Below are 19,973 nucleotides of genomic sequence, written 5' to 3'. Positions count from 1 at the left end.
GAGGCATGGGAATCAGTCGAACAAAATTACGTACGTCATTTCCGCAAAAAGTTATTTCCGGAATTTCGGGATTATTTCAACTAATCATTTCAACTTCGTCGTCATCATCAAATCTGTATTTAAACACGATTAAAGTTAAATGAATAATGCTGAGGGGTCGTGTAATGTACTAAGATAAGAGTTGAAATTATATACAGTGTGAAACTTCGCCCGATTCTCCTAAGAATGATATTGTAGGAGCCATTTACAGAAATATAAAACGCACATCGATCAGAACCATAATGTAACAAACAGTCGACTCGAACCCTCTATAACTCGAACCTACAGCTAACTCGAAGCAATTTTCATTCCCCTTCAGATCATTTTCTATATGATTTTACCCTCGACCACTCGACCTTTTTTCTATTTCCCTTGAAGGTTCGAGTTATCGGGAATCGGCGCCTACGTGGCAGGAGTTCGAAAGGGAAGGGGAAGGGAATTAGGGCGCGAGACCACGCTGGCTAACCTACCAGTAAAGAGCATTCAATACCAATTCTGAGTCCAAACAACTGATACTAACATGCATGAAAGAAAATTTTAGAATTGGAAGAAATCAACGAGCCTTCCTGCCAGGCTTGTTTTGGCGTAGCCTGTTCCAGGGCGTTCAGATAGTGGTGCGCAGCGATCAAGTAGTGAGGAGCGAGTTCAATCGTACGCGGGCAAGACGCGGAGGAAAAACGAGGGGAGCTCGTTTTATTTTTCCCTTATCAATTTTTCTCCCGCGGTCTACTATCTGAAAGCTTGGAACAGGATATTCAAGACGTAGGGAACAGTAGTTAACTATTCCACAGCCACGCACTAATTAACTCCGTAATGGTTTTCGCTACAGTGGTGCTGTTCCTAAAACTTTAAGGCAAGCAGAGGTCACTTTTTACACAGTTATTATAATATCAAGTAAGGCACGGCATTCATGGAAAACAGGCTTCATCGTAAACATGTATACTTTATTGAATAATTTTAATACTCTATTTACCGAAACCCAGTAAATGCAGTAAAAGTCATTGAGGTTTTTAAATTTTTTTATATTTCATGTCTAATGAGTCTGTACAGCCGTGCATAAATAAAGATTACTTACTTACTTACCTACTTACTAGTACAACGAGAGGATTCTTCTCACTTGAAGGATAATAAGTTACCTTCCTTAGCTTTGCGCACACAAGTAAATAGACGTCCGGTAACGAGGCGGTGCCAGTGAGCATGCGACTACATTGTGGCCTTGCCTCGTTACCAGATGTTTATTTGCGCGCAAATGAAGGCGGAGTTTTCTCGGCTTCCAGTGATCCTCAGTGCATGGCCGCCCGTCATTTACGTTTCGGGCTCGCCGTTTTTCGCAACCAAAGTTTGAAAAACTTAGCGCCAGCCGGGAGGAGGCAGCTCCACAAAGAGAATGCCAGTTGAAACCTACTTCCTGGAGCAACCACATAGGTGAATCATTGGGCAGGACTTACTTTCATTGCCGGCTTTCTTGAGGCCCCCTACAAAGTGGCGTCGTCGTTTTTGTAGATCGAGAATCCCCGCGGGTGAACAATTCTATGAATTCCTCCGTTTTTCATTTGACCTCAAGAAGGCTCCTTGATTTCTTTTACTTATAAAATTTTCTTGCAAGCACGATGCTATCAGTAAAGGTAAAGGAATAAGTGCAAGATGAGGGTTTTCCTCTACCCCCGGTGGCTGGGATTGTGCTATCCGCCTATTGAACAGCTGAAGCCAGAATTTTAATGTAAAAGTCAAACATTTTTTCCTCATGGAGGAAAAAGAAGGCTTCCCGTTTACACGCTGTTTATGAAAGTTCAAAAAGCAGCAGTGAAGTCGCCTTTCCACGCGAAGAGTAAGCCTGAGAAGTAAACTTTTTTTGTCTCCTTCCCTTCCCCCGCCCCTCCCAGGATACTGCCTTTCGAACACGTGAAAACGCCTGATTTCAATCGTCTTCCCAGGCCTCCTCGGTCAACGCATTTTCGGTGACGTATCCGAGATATTTTTCTCGATCCGCTCTCCCACCATCTTAGAACCTGGAACAAGCCAACAGTAAGGCTAACAGACTATCTGAGATAATCGAGATGCGAGACGCACTCTCGGACCACTTGACCCGAAAAGCATCGGCCACGCGCAATAATGATCCTTGGAATTCCTTCGTATTTCGCTATTTCGCGGGCAGCATTTCTGTTCGAGGCTCTTTGCCTGGCTAATTGGGCTTTTATTCTAATTTTGCTCTGCTCGTGGTAAAAAACCAAAAGAAAAGTAACTAGTAAAGGGTGTCAAAGGTCTGTTTGGATGTTTTTGCCAAAGCTTAGTTGATTAGTTTGATCATAAATTTTAAAAGCAAGAGAAAGTCGTTTTTCGCATCAAGCAACTTATTTTTGGACGATCATTGTTCGACAAGTAAGTGTTCTTCATGCTGCGTATGTGAATTCGAAACGATTTTTGGTTGGTTTTGTGAAAAGTTTGAACCCAGGAATCGTATCACAAGTAGGTTGAATATGAAGTGGTCGACTGTTGTTGACAGTGACTGACGTTTCTACAACCTGTGCGGTAAGTCATCTTCAGAGTCAAAAGTCAATGTCAACGGTTGGTTTTGTTCGAGAACTTTATTATTGTAAACTTTATTTCGGGCTCCAGGTATTTGAACATGCAACAGAGGGGTCTTATACAATTGTCCAGACAGCCCATTACTATAGTTTGTGAATTTAAACGGTTTCTCATAGTTTATTTTATGAATATATTATTAAGGAACAAAATAGTGCAAGATGACAGCAACAACCACAAGGAAGGAAAATGAATGATTCACCGCGCGTCCTGTTTGTCGATGTTTGGCAACAACCCCAAATATATATAGCGTTTGAGGCTTTACATACGAGCTATTTTTATCCCGGAAAACTATTTCTAGATGCCCCTGGATTAATGCTATATTGGCATGGAAATGAAGTTAAGTTTCGTGGTTTTTCCAGAGGAGGAAAATGACCTTGACTTTTAAACGTTTCAAATGTGATAACTTAAAAACTAAAAGCACTTTAAAGATTCGAGCCAACTGAGACAAACTAGCCGGTAGATATGCTAGACATCGCGCTGAGTTTGATGCCAGAGTATGAAAACCCTGAAATAGCAAACCCTAAGTGATTTTCACTAGAAAAAATAACAATAACGGAAAATAAAATACGAAATAACTTTCGTCTGTACGGCTGTTGTGGCACATCAGTATTGGGTTTAATCGAATGAATCAGTTTCTCGGCCTCAGAAAATTGTAACACCATGCTAAGAAGAAGCGCTTTTATGCAGCACGGCTCTGGGGAAAAGTCTACAATACAGAGAGTAAAGCGTTATTATAGTTCACCTAATTAAATCGAAAAAACGACTGGACAGTAAACAAGTTTAAAATATTGTGATGGCACTTCATACGAAATATTTATCAGTGGTCGTCGTCGCTTTCCTTCACAATTTGATACGATCTTTTAAGATGACGGCCAACGCAAGGGTGCGACCATTTTGAAGAAAGAACACCAATAAATTCCCACTATTTTTATGCCGAGTAGTTTGGACAGTTCACTTAAGTAGTACAACATGAGAAAATTCACAATTTTATAATAACTGACAAATGCCCAATCTCTGACAGATCTTTGAGGACTAATTCACGACTCCAGCATAGAAAACCACCAACTTAAGCTTGGATGAGCAGCACTTCCCTCGCCCCACGGCTGTCTAACGTAAAGCTTTAAAAGGTTCAAAAAAAAGGAGTCCAGTTCACATGTGAGCTCTTGGCTTGCTTCCATTCTTTTAGCTGGCGATGTTGATTTTCAGTAGAGTTTCAGTTTACCAAATTTAGTTAAAGAAGTGTTAAAGTACTGCTAAATATTTTTGGAGCTATTTATGACAGACTAGAAGTTAAACAACCTGGCGACAACTCCTCATTAAATATAGGGGTTCTGACAGTGGAGCCTCGAGAATAAATTATGACGAAGGGCCTAGGGAATGACAAACTAATATGCTTGCTATATAAATTACAAAGAAGTCTCGCCGGCTGTATTGAGGTTCTTTTACTATTACTGGGGTGAAAAATATCCTTCGTTTTTCCTAAGGACTTTGTTATATAGAGGTTTAAATCGAGGTTCCATTCTGATTGTAACTCAATCAAGCCCGGCTTACATATGTGAAATGGAGAGAAGGATCCTTTACCCCTGGTTTTGGCCAAACTTTGACAGTCGAAACCGCACTTAGAGGTTTATTTGTTTTCCGCGTAGCATAAAGTGGTTTAACATGTATGACCGCAATGTGAAGAATTTCTATAAATAGCGCGCTGAGATGTCGAACCGGCTGCCCTTTTATACCAAACACCACCCTTCAGAAATAGCTCGAAACCTCACAACCACTCAGACTGCTCCAAAAGCTGTCACGTGTGGAATAGGTCACGTGATTTACACCGCCTCGGAAAAAAGGGGCCTCAGTGAAGCGTGTATGCATGTTTTCTTCAAGTGAAGTTTACAGGCGCTAAATTTCAGAAATTTTCGCTCGGAAAATGCTTAAATTTTTTCGTGATGTCATGGGCTGACTTCATTCACGTAGCAGCGTTCTCATTTGAAATTGTGCCGGCCCAAGCACTTTAAAAATGACTTGAAGACGTTCAAGCAATGATTTTGGGTTGCTGATCAACAACGAATCATCCGGGAAGCCTCGAAAAGCAAGCTGTCTTCTGTGTTATCCCGAAATGGCCGGCGAGGAAAGGTCTGGATACTCCATTAGCACGGATGCTGAATCGGCCAGCGTCGATTTGAAGCCCTCCTTCGCTTCTGTAAAGAAGGAAAGATCTTACTCGCAAGTCGATACACGGCAGAAAAAGGGCTGTATTCCCTTGTTTTTCGAACGTGCTTCTTCACGGTGGTGGAAGCCCTCTTTCGATTCGAAAATCTTGGAAGAAGAATTCCAACGTTTTACCGCTCACAACCAAAGGCGTCTAATTCACGCTTTGATGTTCATTTGCCTCGTGTGCGTCACTTGGGGGATATTTTTTGCGGTTTTGTCTTTTGGAGATATTACTAAAGCCTCGACAGATAAAGAAGAACTAAAGATTTTGATTATTGGTGATGCTTGTTTTCTCGTGTTGGTCATCGCGCTTATGCTGTTTACAAAATTCAGCAGAATGTACAAGAAATGTGCCTCCTTGGTTTCGCTGCTCGCTTCTGTGTTATTAATCGCCATGGAACTTTCGCTTTTCGCTTTTCCAACAACTCTGAAGAACCCAGCTCGGTTTTGTATGTGTACATGCGCGATCATGTTGATTTATACGATGATCCATTCTCATCATTTATATATCTGTATTATGATGACAGTGGCTTTTTCTGTAGCTCATGAAGTCCTTTCCGACGTGGTCATCGATCGCGAGACCGAGTCCAAGCCCAAGGAAATCATCTGTCGCCTGGCCCTCCATATGTGTATTCATCTTTTTGGGATACAGATCTTTTTCATGGCTCAAGTTCGCGAACGTAGCACTTTCTGGAAGGTTGGCCAATGCGTGGTCGCGCGTCAGGAGTTGGAAGTGGAAAAACAAATGAAAGAACAGATGATTCGATCCGTCATGCCCAACCTCGTCGCGGAGAAACTACTCAGCTTGGACGAAGAAACGGGAGAAGATACTAAAGACAACTCCAACGGTAAAAGGAAGCGGCCAAAGAAAGGCCAGATGGTTTTCCGGCCTTTTCAGATGCATCGTATGGAAAACGTAAGCATTCTTTTCGCCGATATTGTCGGGTTTACAAATATGTCTTCCAACAAGTCTGCGGAGCAGTTAGTGAGGCTTTTGAACGATCTCTTTGGACGATTTGATCGCCTCACGGAAGTCAATAATTGTGAGAAAATCAGCACTCTTGGGGATTGTTATTACTGTGTTGCAGGTTGCCCAGAAGCAACAGCCCATCACGCCTTCAACTGTGTAGAGATGGGTCTAGACATGCTGGAGCAAATCAAAGAGTTTGATGCAGACACCAAAAATGAAGTTGACATGCGAGTTGGTGTCCATACAGGAACTGTCCTCTGTGGTATTGTTGGTACATTGCGCTTCAAGTTTGATGTCTGGTCCAATGATGTAAATTTAGCAAATCGCATGGAAACGGCCGGCTTGCCTGGCCGTGTTCACATAACTGAGACGACATTAAAGTTTCTTGCTGGCCACTACATTGTTGAGGATGGGCATGGCAGCTCACGTTACCAAGGGTTAGAAGGCATTAAGACATACTTTATCGTAGGTCGAAAAAATGGCATGAAGAAACCCATGAATCTTCTTCATCCTAGTGGGCGTAAAAAGAAGACAGCAAACCTGAACTCGATCCACGTCAATATGAATAAGACACATCACAGTAGCCCCCGAGGAAATAAGAAACATGTTAAGATTTCAGAACAAGTGACATCATCCTATGCAATTGTTAACTCTGACTCCAACATTTCAAGTCAAGGTGAATCAAGTTCTGACAGTGGTCCCAAGATACTCAAGGGTAACCTTAAAAACAAACAAGATGTCATTGAAATGGAATATTATAGTTGTTCTGGAGCCTCGGTGAGATCTGATGATGAGGAGGAGGAGTCTAATGGACAAGTTCCAGTTGACAGGCGTTCTTCACAAATGATGGGCCTATCATTAAATGAAGCATTAATGAGAGACACACTCCGTACCCAGAATGACCAACAGCTTGTGGATATGATGAGTCAAGAACGGTCTGGGGATGAGTACTTCAACAAATCAATGAACACTTGTACACTTCAGTTTCACAACAAAGATCTGGAGAGGAAATATCAGAACGAGGGACAAGATTGCACTTTGCTTAATCCATCGGTAACAACATTTGCATCTCCGAGAGTTAACTTTTTCATTGATGTACTACTTTCAAACATTATTTATCTCTTAATTGTGGGTTTGGGCTTTACTCTCTACCGTCCTGTGCAACTAGCTGTTATTATTTTGTCGCCGATCTCACTACTCATAGAAGTAACACTGTTCTTTTTGACTGTTGCCCGTGCCTTTCCTCATCTGTATTCTGCCTGTGTGAACCGCGTAGTTGAATGCATAAGTGGTTGGTTTACCAGCCATCTGATTGGAGCACTTCTTCTGTGTCTTCCCATGGGAACTCTTTTTGCTAATTTCATGAACTGCAGTGAGCTTGGTATAGATAATGGCCAAGTGAGGGATTTCTATTCACTAATCTTTGCCATTGCATTACTACATTTCTGTAACTTCACTCAGCTGACGTCATGGATGAAGACAGGTCTGGCTGCCGTGTTTTCAGTTACTTACATTACTTTGTTGTGTTTTGATGACTTTTGTGCATTTCAGCTACCTGAGGAAATTGCTTCTTTACGTCGACAAATCATTGTCTGTATTGCGTTGTTGTTAGTGTTTGTGTGCATACTAAACCGACAGTTAGAGATGAGTGTGCGTCGAAATTTCAGTGGAGATGAAGAAGCTGCAAAAGACAAACGAAAATCACAAACTCATAAAGAGCAAGCTGCTTGGTTGCTTGAAAGTATCTTTCCCAAGCATGTTGCTGATGCATTGCGGACTTCGAGTCATTACTCTCGCAATTATGAAAATGTTGGGGTCATTTTTGCATCGATCGTCAACTTTTCAGATTTTTATGAGGAGAATTTCGAGGGTGGCAAAGAATGTATTAGAGTACTCAATGAACTTGTTGGAGACTTTGATGATCTTCTTTCGGACAAGGTGCAGTTCAGCCAAGTTGAGAAAATCAAGACGGTAAATGGATCTACTTTCATGGCAGGATCAGGGCTTTACCCAGAAGGTGTTGCTAAGAAAGATGCGCATCCTTACGACCACTTAAAGCAACTGGTAGAATTTGCTCTCGGGATGATGAAGGTTGTTGACAGGTTCAACGAGCACATGCTTGGATTCAAATTTGTATTGAGGGTTGGATTCAATGCAGGACCACTCACGGCAGGAGTGATTGGTTCAACAAAGCTGCTTTACGACATATGGGGGGACACTGTGAATATTGCTAGTAGAATGGACTCTACAGGGGTGAAAGGTCGAATTCAGGTCAGTGAGGCCTCTAAAGAACTGCTTGATGAATTCTTTACTTTTGAGCGGAGAGGAACAATCCCTGTTAAAGGAAAGGGTCATATTACAACATACCTCCTTACAGGACGTAGAACGGTATGTTCTCTTTATAACATACTGTATATCCTTGAATAATAGCCATCCCTCACCTCCCTCAAATAATCCCCCCCACCCTTAGACAAAAATATACAAAATAATCGCCTTCTCTTGAATAATGAAAATAATAGTCACCTCGGGCTATTATTCGAGGAAATACTGTAAATAATGAATATATGTGTGAAATCTAACATTTCATGTTCTAAAATAAAGAAGACAAAAATGGCCACACAAAAGCACTACTGGAGGGGTTTCTTTTGAATGGCCACCTTGTGGGATTTTGTCCATGGAGTCTTGCCATTTCATGTCTTCATAGTTTATCTTCTAGTAATTGATATTTATAGGGCTAAAAGAACTAGAATACAAAGTGAAAAAGCTCAAGTACAGGAAGTTTTAGGTCATGCAGCCAAGGATCAGAATCAAATCTGAACTTGTTGGTAAATAAACCATCCCAGATCAGCCCACACGAAGTTTTTCGGTTGTGATTGATTAATACAGTCTATCATTTATTAGTGAAGAATAATATTTATTAGGGGACCATTGGGGGGCTTAATAGAGAGGGGGAGGGGCTTATTTGAGAGGGGAGGCTTAATAGATATGGTAACACTTTTTTCCCAGTAGGTCAAGTACAATTGTTACTGTTAAGAACGTGCATGCTTAAGTCTTATGAACGGTCCTGACGGCATAGTTTTATCATTTTAACTCTTGTTATAATGGATAATAAGCATAATGATTTAGCACAAAGACTGCAGCAAGATTTACATTTTACGCCCTCTATTTTTATCATTCAGTTTATCTTTTTAGTTAGGTTAAAGATGTTTCCTTCCTCAACCACGACCCAGAGCTAGAAAAAAAACTTCAATTCAAGCTTGTCCTTTGGGCGAGCAGTTCTGACATTTTGCTTGCCCAAGGTCACTTCTTGCTCATCTTAGTAAATGTTAATGATTTTGTCAGAGGTTGACTTTCTTGGACCCCTTGCCATTGGGCAACAAAAACTTGAAAAGTTTCTTGCCCAGGAAGAAATCCTCTTGTCCCACACTATCAAATGAGGCATTTTTCAAGCCCTGCTATCCCAGCCCAGTTAACCCTTTAAGCCCTAATATACAGGTACAAATTCTCCAAAGTTATCTACATACATTTCCTATAAGAATTAGTTGAGAGAATTTAATGAAAGATCAAGGGATTTCTCTTTAGTGATCATTTTATTAATTCTCATAACCTTAGCTCTTGAAAATGTGTGGATAATGTTAGGAGAAATTTTATGTTGGTCACTATTGGAACTTAAAGGGTTAAAACAGTTTACAGCAGTGGCAGGATAACCAGAGAACTAGGTGGCAAGGACCTAAAACCATCCACATTTTGTCTTCTAGGATTCGACAAGTGAATGTGAAACAGGCAACAGTGATGGAATCAGGGTTTGTTTTTTTCCTTATCATGTGTGAAACAATTTGCATTGTTTGTAGGGCATGGGCTGTGGGAAGGGAGTGGTGGAATTTGAAACCTGTGAAAACTGAATCGTTGAGAAAGTTAAGGGCTTGACTCCAGTCAGGAACTTAGCTATGCTGCCCCTTACTGGTAATGTTACAATTTGTTTTGTTAATGGAAAATTCTTCCTAATAACAGGGTGTGTTTGTACAGTTTTTTATTATGTGGAACATGCAGATCCATGCAAGGGAAAATTAGGGTGTGGTTATCTTAAACTCTTTTCCTGGATTTTGTCTGCTTTTCCTAAGATTTACAGTTCAACTGCTGTAACCCTGGGGGAGGGCACTCCCGCATAATAGTGTTGGGGATGCTCATCGGAAAACTTAAATTAAACCCCTTAGGGAGACCAAATTAAAATAATAATTAACATTAAATTAACCCCCATGGGTGTGGCTCACACTTAAACTGACTCCTAAAGGAGACCATACTAGAACAGACATCAAAATTAGAGCTAGCGGGGTTTTATGGTGGTTAAGATGTTAACGTAGAATGGGTTCATCTGATATCTGTGTGGTCAGTGTCAGGGCATTTTTTACTGTAAATTTCTTTGTGCACAGCCGTAAGCGATACCTGAATGGGCAAATATAGTGACTTTCTGTCCCACGCATTCTAAATGAGACAAAAATCTGCAATTTGCACTCCTAAGCGAGACGATGAGCATACCCTCCACTGTTATATTTGGTCCTTCCCCTGGGGCCGTTACCAGGACTACTGATTGGCTCAAACAAACTTTCTCAGAATGTATTGTTATTTTCCTTTGATCTGATTGGTCCTGGTTGTAGTAGTCATGCCGTAAATTTTCAGATCAATTTAAGTTTCTGGGAAACTGCCCACCTACCCCTCCCCTAAGCTAACATTAACACTTACTTCTCACTTAGGGCAAAATTTGGGCTTTGGGTAGGGGTAGGTGGGCAGTTTTCCAGAATCCTTATTTGATCCAAATTTTCCACATAGTTGTTTTATTGCTAATGAGGATCCTGTTGTTTTTCTTATCTCAGTAAGAAGGGTAAGACTTCTGTGCCCCAAAAACAGGGGTACTGTTTGTCAAGGACATATTGCTTCATGTGAACAATAATAGTGTTGATGATTTAACAGGAACACGTCCACTTTGGTGCTTGTCCTTTATTTTCAAAGAAGAAGAAAACTGGGGTTTAAACAGCAAACTTAACCCATCACACCACTCCTTAATTTATCCTGGGCCACAAGGGTGGGAGTTGACCCTTCCCTCTCCCCCCGCCCCCTTCGCCCCTCCCATTCCCACTGAAAAAATGTAATTGCCAACAGGTTTGCCTAAACCCTTTATTGCAGAAACCAGAGATGGGAGTGCTCTTCTTACATGTTTATTTTTGCTTTTCTTTGTCCAGGAAACAGTCATCAACACGTGAGGCTATAGCGGAAAATACATTACAGTAATGTACATTATACACATATATATTGCAAGATAACCATATGAATCATATAAAAGAATCTTTAGTTAGGAGAACTAGATAATACAGCTTGTTAATACAGCTTTCACAAAGTGTATATTTAAAAGCAAAAAAAATTGAAAGGTAAGAATTTTATTAGGAATTGTAAGAAAATGCCATAGTATTCTATAGGAGAACTAGGTAATTATCTGTTAAAAAAAGTAGAAGGGTACAATATAGAACCATGGAAGAAATTTAGGATTTAGATTTGATAATAATTTCAAGGTCACTATGTGCCTTTAGGCACATGTCCAGTGTATTATAAACAGGTGTTGCATTTTCTTTTCCCTCGCTGAATTGGCTAGATAAGATTTTGGTGATTCTTTCAGAATGATAATGTGAATTCTTGTAGTACCTTCATTGATTTTTGCATGGTGAATGACACCAGTTTTCCCGAGTTTCAAGCCACTAAATGCCTTATTTTTTTGTATATAATTCGCGACTCCCACTTAGTGCAGAGCTGCAAATAAGAGTTTCTCATGGTACTATGCCTGACTAAAAATTGGATTTCGTAGATGTCTGTGGAAATCCTACCTGTGGTCTGGCATGAGGACTGGACAGATCAAATACTAAAGACTATCAATTTGAAGCTGAAGGTTTGCTTAGTACTTGTCCCAGAAAAAGTCAATGTACTGTATACCTGACAAAGTTGTTGGGTTATCCAATCCAAATTGTGACCTGGTTGGTTTGTCCTTTTAACAAAATATTATTTGCAGGCCTGTGGTGTAACAAAAGACATTTTTGTGGATTATTTGATTCTTTTTCTATGGGTAAATGATCAAGTAAATGATCAAAGATAGCTTTTTGCATTTGTTGAACACCATCATTGTAGCTATTCAGGTGAAGAAGAGTTGAGTTCTAGTCGGTCCTTAATGCCAGAGGTCCTAGTGATCCACCCTAATCATTTTACAAGGCCTTCAGTAATCTCATAGGACCTCCCAGTCTTATTTTCATGGCTAAAAGACTTAAAACCAGTATGTGAGATTTTCCTTTATTATGCATTAAGCTGAATGTTATTTCCAAGTTTCATTTTTAAAGTTGTTGTTGACTAGTCTCTTGCTAGCAGCACAGCAGTATTTATTTGGCGTTTGCTATGTACCATTTTGTACCTGTGTATATTTCTATTTGATTCTGTTGCTCTGAAGAATACTGCCCGAAATCAACTCTAAGTTTATCCAGACTTTGAGAGTAATGTAATGTTATCATTTCTCACGCACAACTGGGAGCAAAGATAAGACTTAGTGCTTACCCTGACCAACACAAAGTCCTACAACAATAATATAAGCAACTAAGGAACAATATTAAAAAATAACACCAAAAAAAAAAAAACAGAAAAGCAAGGCTCATTCTCGATACATCGAATGAAGGCAACTTCTTGTGTCGCACTTGTAGGGAAGGACTGTAGGATCAGTAAATAGAGAGCTTATGCAAGCATTATGAGGATGAAAAAACATTCTTTATGATCAAAACTATTCTGTTTCATGTACACACATTGAATGTTTTGAGGGGAAACATACACTAGCGCTCAGATTCCGATATAAATGTGAGAAAAAGTTTTTTGCTTTGGCATTCTTCGTCCAGTAGATAACTGTAAATACAAGTCCAAACAAGATTGAAACTTGCTGACACTCTTGTCCACTTCATACAGTGTTCACCGATTACACATTTAAGTGCAATTTATTGTTATTCTGAAATGATAAACTACTGAGTGCTTTGCCTGTACAGGTTGGCTCACTGAGGGGTACACATGTCCTTAGTTTGAATTTGGATATCTGTTATTTTGTGTATTTGAAGGAGATGCTACATCAGGGTTGTCAGAAAGTTTTTAAGTAGACAGCTGAGTTGTCAAAGTAAGCGGCCAGTCCAGGGATAATTTATTTTAAAAACTCCATCCATAAAGAAATGCTAAGCAGAGAAGCCAGCTGATACTAACCAAGTAGGCGACATCCCTGTCATTATTGTATTGCTCTTTTATTTTGTTGCTGTCTCAGTCTGACTGAGCTCACTATTGAGTTTTTGTTGCTATTCCATCTGTCATGAGTCGCTCTTTCAAGGCCATGTCGCTTATTGGAAGTTTACCTTAACAGTGCCGCAGTATTTCTCAGTGTGTTAAGAATTTAATTTGCTTGCTCATTGATGGCTGTCTTTCATTTGTAAATTTGTTTTGTTTTTTTGACAAAATAACGTGATCCTCAAAACTGTTATTATAATTTTAAAAATCTCGCAGATGCGTTTTACAATGTCACCTCAAAATGCACATAACTGTACCCTGCTAGCAGAGTAGCTTCAATCTTTCTTAGATTAGTCAGGAAGGAGGAAGTTCATTTAAGAAATATTCAAGCTAACTCTGTTAGCAGGGTGAAATGCTCATTGTAGAAAAAGTGACTTGCTTCAGTGGAGTGAAGATTTGGAATTCATTTAATGTTTGGAAGATGAAAAAAAGAAATTGACAAATTTTGAGCATTCACTGACAGCAAGCATGCAGTGACTTAGAACTAAGGCCATTGCAATAACAAAATAATAAAATGTTTTAGTGCCATTTTAATAATATTGAAACATTGTATTAATATTAATTGAAATCTGGGAAATATGCAATTTGTCAATATCATTGTTAAATAGGAGGTGTATAAAACAAAACTCAGGGCTCACATTTATTGAGTTTTCTGAAATTTCTCACTGTTGAGAAAAGCAATTCAGCAATAAGGTTAACTCTGGTTAACGTCAATTGAGAATATTCCATATTTAATTTGATAGAATCCTGAACAATAAATAATACTATGCAATCATTTTTATTTGAATGGACACATCATAGGATTTCAGCCGGGCTCAAAAGATATTATTACACCATGACATAAGTGTCTATAAATAATTATAGAATAAAAGAATTAACAATGGATTATCTTTTCTCAGATAGAAAAGCTAGAATTACATTTATTATGAAACTTAAACAAGCTAATTAAAGTACTGTTCAGTACATTTCTTCTTGTGAAGATAGTTGCAATTAGCTTTGGTTTAGAGTTAGGATATCAGACAAACAAATGTATTGGTCACGTCATTCATTCTGGTTTTCATTTACAGACTTCAAGGTTAGAACTACAGTGTGCCGTATTTTCAATGTTACCATGGAAATATTATTAGCTTTCCTTTGAATGGTCACACTAGAATGTCATGTAAGGGTATCTAGTCACTGTTCCATGGTTACATTGCAAGTCAGATTGTTGCATGTTGTTGTGACCTTGTTTCATAAAATTAAAAGCCTGTTCATTCATATTAACATTGTCGGAGAACCTAAGCGACAAGACCCCAAAGCATTATGGGAAGTTTCATTAAGAAATTTCCAACCTCTGCACAATTCTACAATTAAAAAAACATCAAAGGTTAACTCTTGTTAGGTTCTATACCATACTTCTGTTGCACTGACAACTGTGAAGTTATGAACAAATTTTGAGGAATTGACAGCTACCCACATGATCTTGCAGTCTTGTTGTGTAGGTGTGAGGCCTTAATATCTGACAATGTTAATTAAAATAGCTGTCATAGGAATACTGTCTCCTACCAGTTATTTATATCAACTGCCATGGAACTTTAGTCTGACTTAGTGTTAATTGACCTGATGTTAACTTTTCCAGGCAATTTGCTGAATACAACAAATTCAATAAATCTGACCATTATAACAGCAAGCAAAGTTGATCAGTTTGAATGAGGAAAGTTTAAAGAAAATTCTAAGAGGAAAGAGATGGATTGTGTTGAAAGTTTTATGCAATTTTTTGGTTCCTAACTAGTCACAATTTTGGCACTTTCCATCACCCCTTGCACTATTTCAGAGTACACAAGCCTGCACCATGCTCTCAGCCAGTGAAGTGAGCAAAAAACTGTGGAGGAGAGAGGATGAGTGCCTGTAAGCATCTTTTTAGAATACCTTGGTCCACCCACTACCCTGCCACGCTTCCAGAAAAACTGTCTTGTGTCAAACAGTGTGTTTGTCGGACTCTTTGCACACAGCAAAGTGATTGATGCGAGTGTTTAAGTTAACTGTCAAGGTTGACCAGTCAAAGGGTATACCGGGCGTTATTACACTGGAATGAGGTATTGAAAACCATGCTTACAGGAGCCACTTCTCCATCTGTTCCCAGCCCCCACACGGCTTAAGAAACCTAAGAGCAGCCAACTGGGGACCAGGGTATTTGATGGTGGGTTTTGAATACAAGTGGGAAAGGAGAGATCTGGGGCATTTAGTCTGATTCTCAGACGGTTGGAACCCATGACTCTGCAGGTCGCTCTCAGTTACTTGGCAGCTTGGAACCTGGATCCTCTGAGAATCAGGCTACTTGGCAATTAGTTCAAGAGGGATATGAAATGCTGCTGCTCATTGGTAAGTTTCTGGTCAATCAGAAGAGGTATATTGCCAAGGTTTTCGGAATTGGGCATTTGGCTGGGATTCGATTTGCAGAGCTCACATTATGATTTGCAATTGGTCTCTGGTACTGGCATCTTTGCCTCCTCCCAAGATCTTACTGTCAGCCACTTCTGGAGATATCTTAGAAGGAGAGAGAGAGGAGAACTTAGGTCACCAGTTGCATTCCCCAAGGAGTGATAGTGGTGAATGTTCTTGCCCTTGCCCTACACAGTTAACAGCTGGTATATACCGTGGACAGTATGATTGGAAAACTCTGGACAATCAGGCTTTGCAGTCACTGGGCTGGGAGAGGAATGGGACAACAGGCTTGCAATAGGGATCATTGTTCCCCACCCATTCATATAACAATACTGTAAATCTGTCAAAGAGTAACAAGCTAAGCCCTAAAAAGCTATCCCGACATTTCTCAATAAATTAAACAGACTGATTAGTCAAACTCTGCCTCCTCCACATGCTTTTCCAAGGCTAAGTGGGGATTGGAGACCTCGCGAGCACGCGAGACAAGCCGATAGAGAGACACGAGAAGCGTGAGAGAGGGATGACAGGAACGAGCGCACAACGTCGAGCGCTTTCCTATAATTAACTCAAATATTTCCCAGCGGTCGCGAGCGACTGGGGACGAGGCAGAGTCAAACTAGCTGTATGTATCTGGGCACAGCGCATCCCGCCTTATACCCCGCCTATCACCCTCTACACCTTACTGCGCTTTTCACAAACATGCGAACTGTAAAATTCAAAAGCGGCCTTCACAATTGCGTTTTTCGCTGCCGTCAATCATAATTACGATCACAAGCAACAACCTTGAAACACAGAAACTCACAAAACGGATCGAAATCCACCAATCAGAAATCACAATCTATGACCTTTTGAACCCGTTAAAGTAAAGTTTTGTTTCCTAAGAGGTCCGTTAAGATGATTGACGGCAGCGAAAAACGCAAACGTCGGTTGGCTTTTGAACTTCAGGATTCGCATGTTTGTGAAAAGCGCAGTAAGTATAGATGCGTGTTTTTTCACTTCACATTTTTTTCTTCGGGGACCGCTCCTCAGACCATAGAAGGATGCTGCACAACCCAACATTCTTACCGTGACCCTGGGAAATATACAGCATTCCCACAGACCAGGAGCCCTTCTCTCTCAGATTAAGGAGCAGCCTGCATGGTAATAGGTCGTTTGCACTAAGACATCGTTTTACTACTACGACAAGAATCCTTCAGGGTTTTGCTTTCTTGTGTAAATTAGGGCTTTTGTTATTTAAACCTCACTAGGATTACAAAATTTGAATATGAAAGAAAGAACGAAAAGGATTCTGGTCGAAGTAGTAAAATGGCGCCATCGTGCAAATGACCTATTAAGCCAATAGGTGGATCCATCGTGACGTCATAGTCTACAGTTTTGCTCGTTAGCATACCCACAGAAGATGTAGCCGTATATACCAATTAGGTTCAAAAATTAAAATAGCTGGTTAACTTATGCAGTTTGTGCAAGTTTCAGCTCTTTGCCATCAGTAACAAAAAAAATAGCGGCAATTAAAAACTGCAAGGTTACTGGGCGGCAAAACGTTAATGAGCTCATGCATTCTTTGTAAATTTTGGGGTTTTTTCAAAGAGAATTTCTCCGAAACAATTTGGTATATCGGGCTCAAATTATTAGAGATAACTGAGATTGTTTTACTCTTTCAATATTCAGAAATTTCGTTTTATTAGCTTCATCAGATAATTATAAGCCTGTGTTAGTGAGGCAAAAAATGTAAACAAGGATTCGCCAATAGGCCCTTTGCAGCTAGCCATTCACGTGGTACAAAACCGCCATGCTGGAGAGCAAAAGTTGCACTGGAACAAGACAAAAAAAGGCATACATAATTTAAAACGGTAATTTCCTTTGTCGTTCTTGTTCCAGTGCGACTTTTGCTCTCCAGCATGGCGGTTTTGTACCACGTGAATGACTAGCTGCAAAGGTCCTATTCTTCTAAAGTTAGGTCGGGCGTCCTTCCTAGGATCGAGTTCTCGTCTAACTCTCCTCCCCGCAGTGATGGCTCCTGGTCTACCGACTCTGAACAGACTAACCGGCGACTTGTAAAGGTCGTAAAGCCTAGGACCGATTCTCCCACACCTCATGAAATGGGGTTTATTTTGCTTTGTATGTGGGTATTCCTGATGAGAATTTTTTTTTTTTACTTCCTCCTTGCCGTTGCAGTTGTGGTTGAGTAAGCCCCCAAATATGTTTACAGTTACATATCCGGGGTACGTGAACATAAACGTATATGTTTATGCTTAAATCTTAATAATTTCCTTTATATTTTTGCCCTGGTATATTATAAAACTTACCGTTGCAGTTGTGGTTGCTTATTTTCACAGTTACATATCCGGCGTACGTGAACATAACCGTATATGTTTATGCTTAGATTGGAATACAGCGAGCCTTAATTTCCTTTATATTTTTGCACTGATATAATTATAAAACTTGCATAAAAAAGGAATTTTACATGTTTGCTATAAATTATAAAATGAGCTTATTAACGTCGCTGTCAACGTTTTTGCCGTCAGTTACTGGTCAGGCAGAAGACAGGGAACCAAAGTTACGATGCAAAAAATAGATAACAAAAGTGCATACGTGATCAAACAAACAAAAAAAAATTGAAAAGAGAAGTTTCTAGTTTTTTACAGGTTTTTTCCGTTTAGAAGGGTGAAAGAATAGTGAATTCTCAATACGGCTAAGATTTATCCCTTTAACAGCATAAGAAAAATTACGAAAACTACTCTTTAACGACTGGAAGTATTTGCAGAGAAAATGGACCAAACTGCTCTGTTTTATTAACGAAACAAGAAACCGTGAAAAAGAACAAAATGCCGGGATGGTGTGGCATCGTAATCTCTCGACACAAAATTGAAAGAAACACTCAGTATCTTTCATACCAGAATTCCTGGCACTGGGTCGCATACATTGTCGCATAGTTGATTAATTTAGAAAACTTTTAACTTTATTGTAATTGAAAGAGGACTTTGGCAGGGAACTTTACCTGGTGCATCTCATGATTTTTTGTCCTTAACTCTTTTATAAGAATTACGAAATTTTTTGTTTTGCTCTCTCTATATATATGAGAGCATGGGTGGTGCAGTGTTGAGAGCACTAGCCTCCCACCAATGAGTCCCCGGGGTTCCAATCCCGGCGTCGACGCCATATGTGAGTAGACTTTCTAAAAGTCCTTTAAAATCTTTTCCCGTTTGGTTTTTCATTTCCTGGTTGGTTATTCCTTCGTCGCAGCGTGACCTCGTTGAAGCTCGCTTCTCTCGCAAAGAACTTATGAGAGGTCAACTTGTAGCAAGTCTAATATGTGGGTTGAGTTTGTTGTTGGTTCTCTCCTTTGCTCCGAGAGGTTTTTCTCCCGGGAACTCCGGTTTTCCTCTGTCCTCAAAAACCAGTACTTTCAAATTCCAGTTCGATCATGTTTCAACGAGTTCATAAAAACTCTTAAGTGCTTTGTGGGTAAACAAATTACAAAAAAAGAATTGATCTTTTCAACAATCTAACTTAGGACGTCAAAATTGTATAAAATACTTCGAGAAGAACTGAAAAAAATGATGATAATAATTATAATTGATAATAATAATTATTATAATTATATAATATTGATGATGCTGATGACACTTTAAACCAAACTGTAATAGCGGCGTATAACCACTAAGTGGGGACACTGAAATGAGTTTAAAAAAAATAAATCAATATAAATCAATTAATTAAAAATGAAAATGAAAAAACAGGATATAATAATTAAGAAATTAAGAAAAACTATGTACAGTATAAGCAAATAAGAAATTCGGGAGAATAAATAATAAATTCAGGATAATAAATATCGTTTGATATGTCACTGGTTTTCTTTCTACCAGTCTTTCTTTTTTCTTATGGGCAAGGTACGCATGCCTAAGGCCCGTTTTAAACGTCGTGCTTCTGCCGTGCCGAACTAAATTCGACTTTAGCTCGGCAGTAGTGCGACGTTTAAAACCAAGTCATGCTACTGCAGTGTAGCAAGCTCGACTTGGTTTCAAACGTCGCGCTACTGCCGTGCCGGACTCAGTTCATAAAATAATTATAAATACATTAGAATACATTTAAAAGTTTGCTAAACCGTTTCTTTATTTTTGTGTTTTTTTTTTCCGCATAGCAGCCGCTCTATTCGACTAAATTAAATTCGACGTCTGAAACCAAGTTGTGCTAGTGTCGTGCTGCAGTCGAGCTACCGTCGAGCCACAATGCTTAGCGCGGCAGTAGCACGACGTTTGAAACAGGCCTAAGTTCACGATCACTACACAATCGGTGAACGCAATTTAAAAGGAACATCAACCGTTTATCTGTGATCCTTGGTGTTTTTGAAAAAGACTGCTAAAATCCCGGTATGCCTGAAGATTACTACAAGCTCGAG

At 39.7% G+C, this 19,973-nt stretch overlaps 1 protein-coding gene across 1 annotated transcript; it reads left to right on the top strand.

Annotated features, from left to right (window-relative positions):
- Positions 1-4,444: 4,444 nt before the first annotated feature.
- Positions 4,445-14,815, top strand: LOC140948495 (adenylate cyclase type 9-like). Its single transcript, XM_073397737.1, has 3 exons — positions 4,445-8,188; positions 9,559-9,603; positions 11,038-14,815. Exons 1-3 carry the CDS (start codon positions 4,736-4,738, stop codon positions 11,056-11,058), a joined length of 3,519 nt encoding a protein of 1,172 aa, XP_073253838.1. The 5' UTR covers positions 4,445-4,735; the 3' UTR covers positions 11,059-14,815.
- The last annotated feature ends 5,158 nt before the right edge of the window (positions 14,816-19,973 follow it).

The sequence above is a fragment of the Porites lutea genome, chromosome 9, assembly GCF_958299795.1.
Source record: "Porites lutea chromosome 9, jaPorLute2.1, whole genome shotgun sequence".
Taxonomy (NCBI): domain Eukaryota; kingdom Metazoa; phylum Cnidaria; class Anthozoa; order Scleractinia; family Poritidae; genus Porites; species Porites lutea.
The sequence above is the reverse complement of the archived record's forward strand: the minus strand, read 5'-3'. Positions and strand labels throughout refer to the sequence as shown.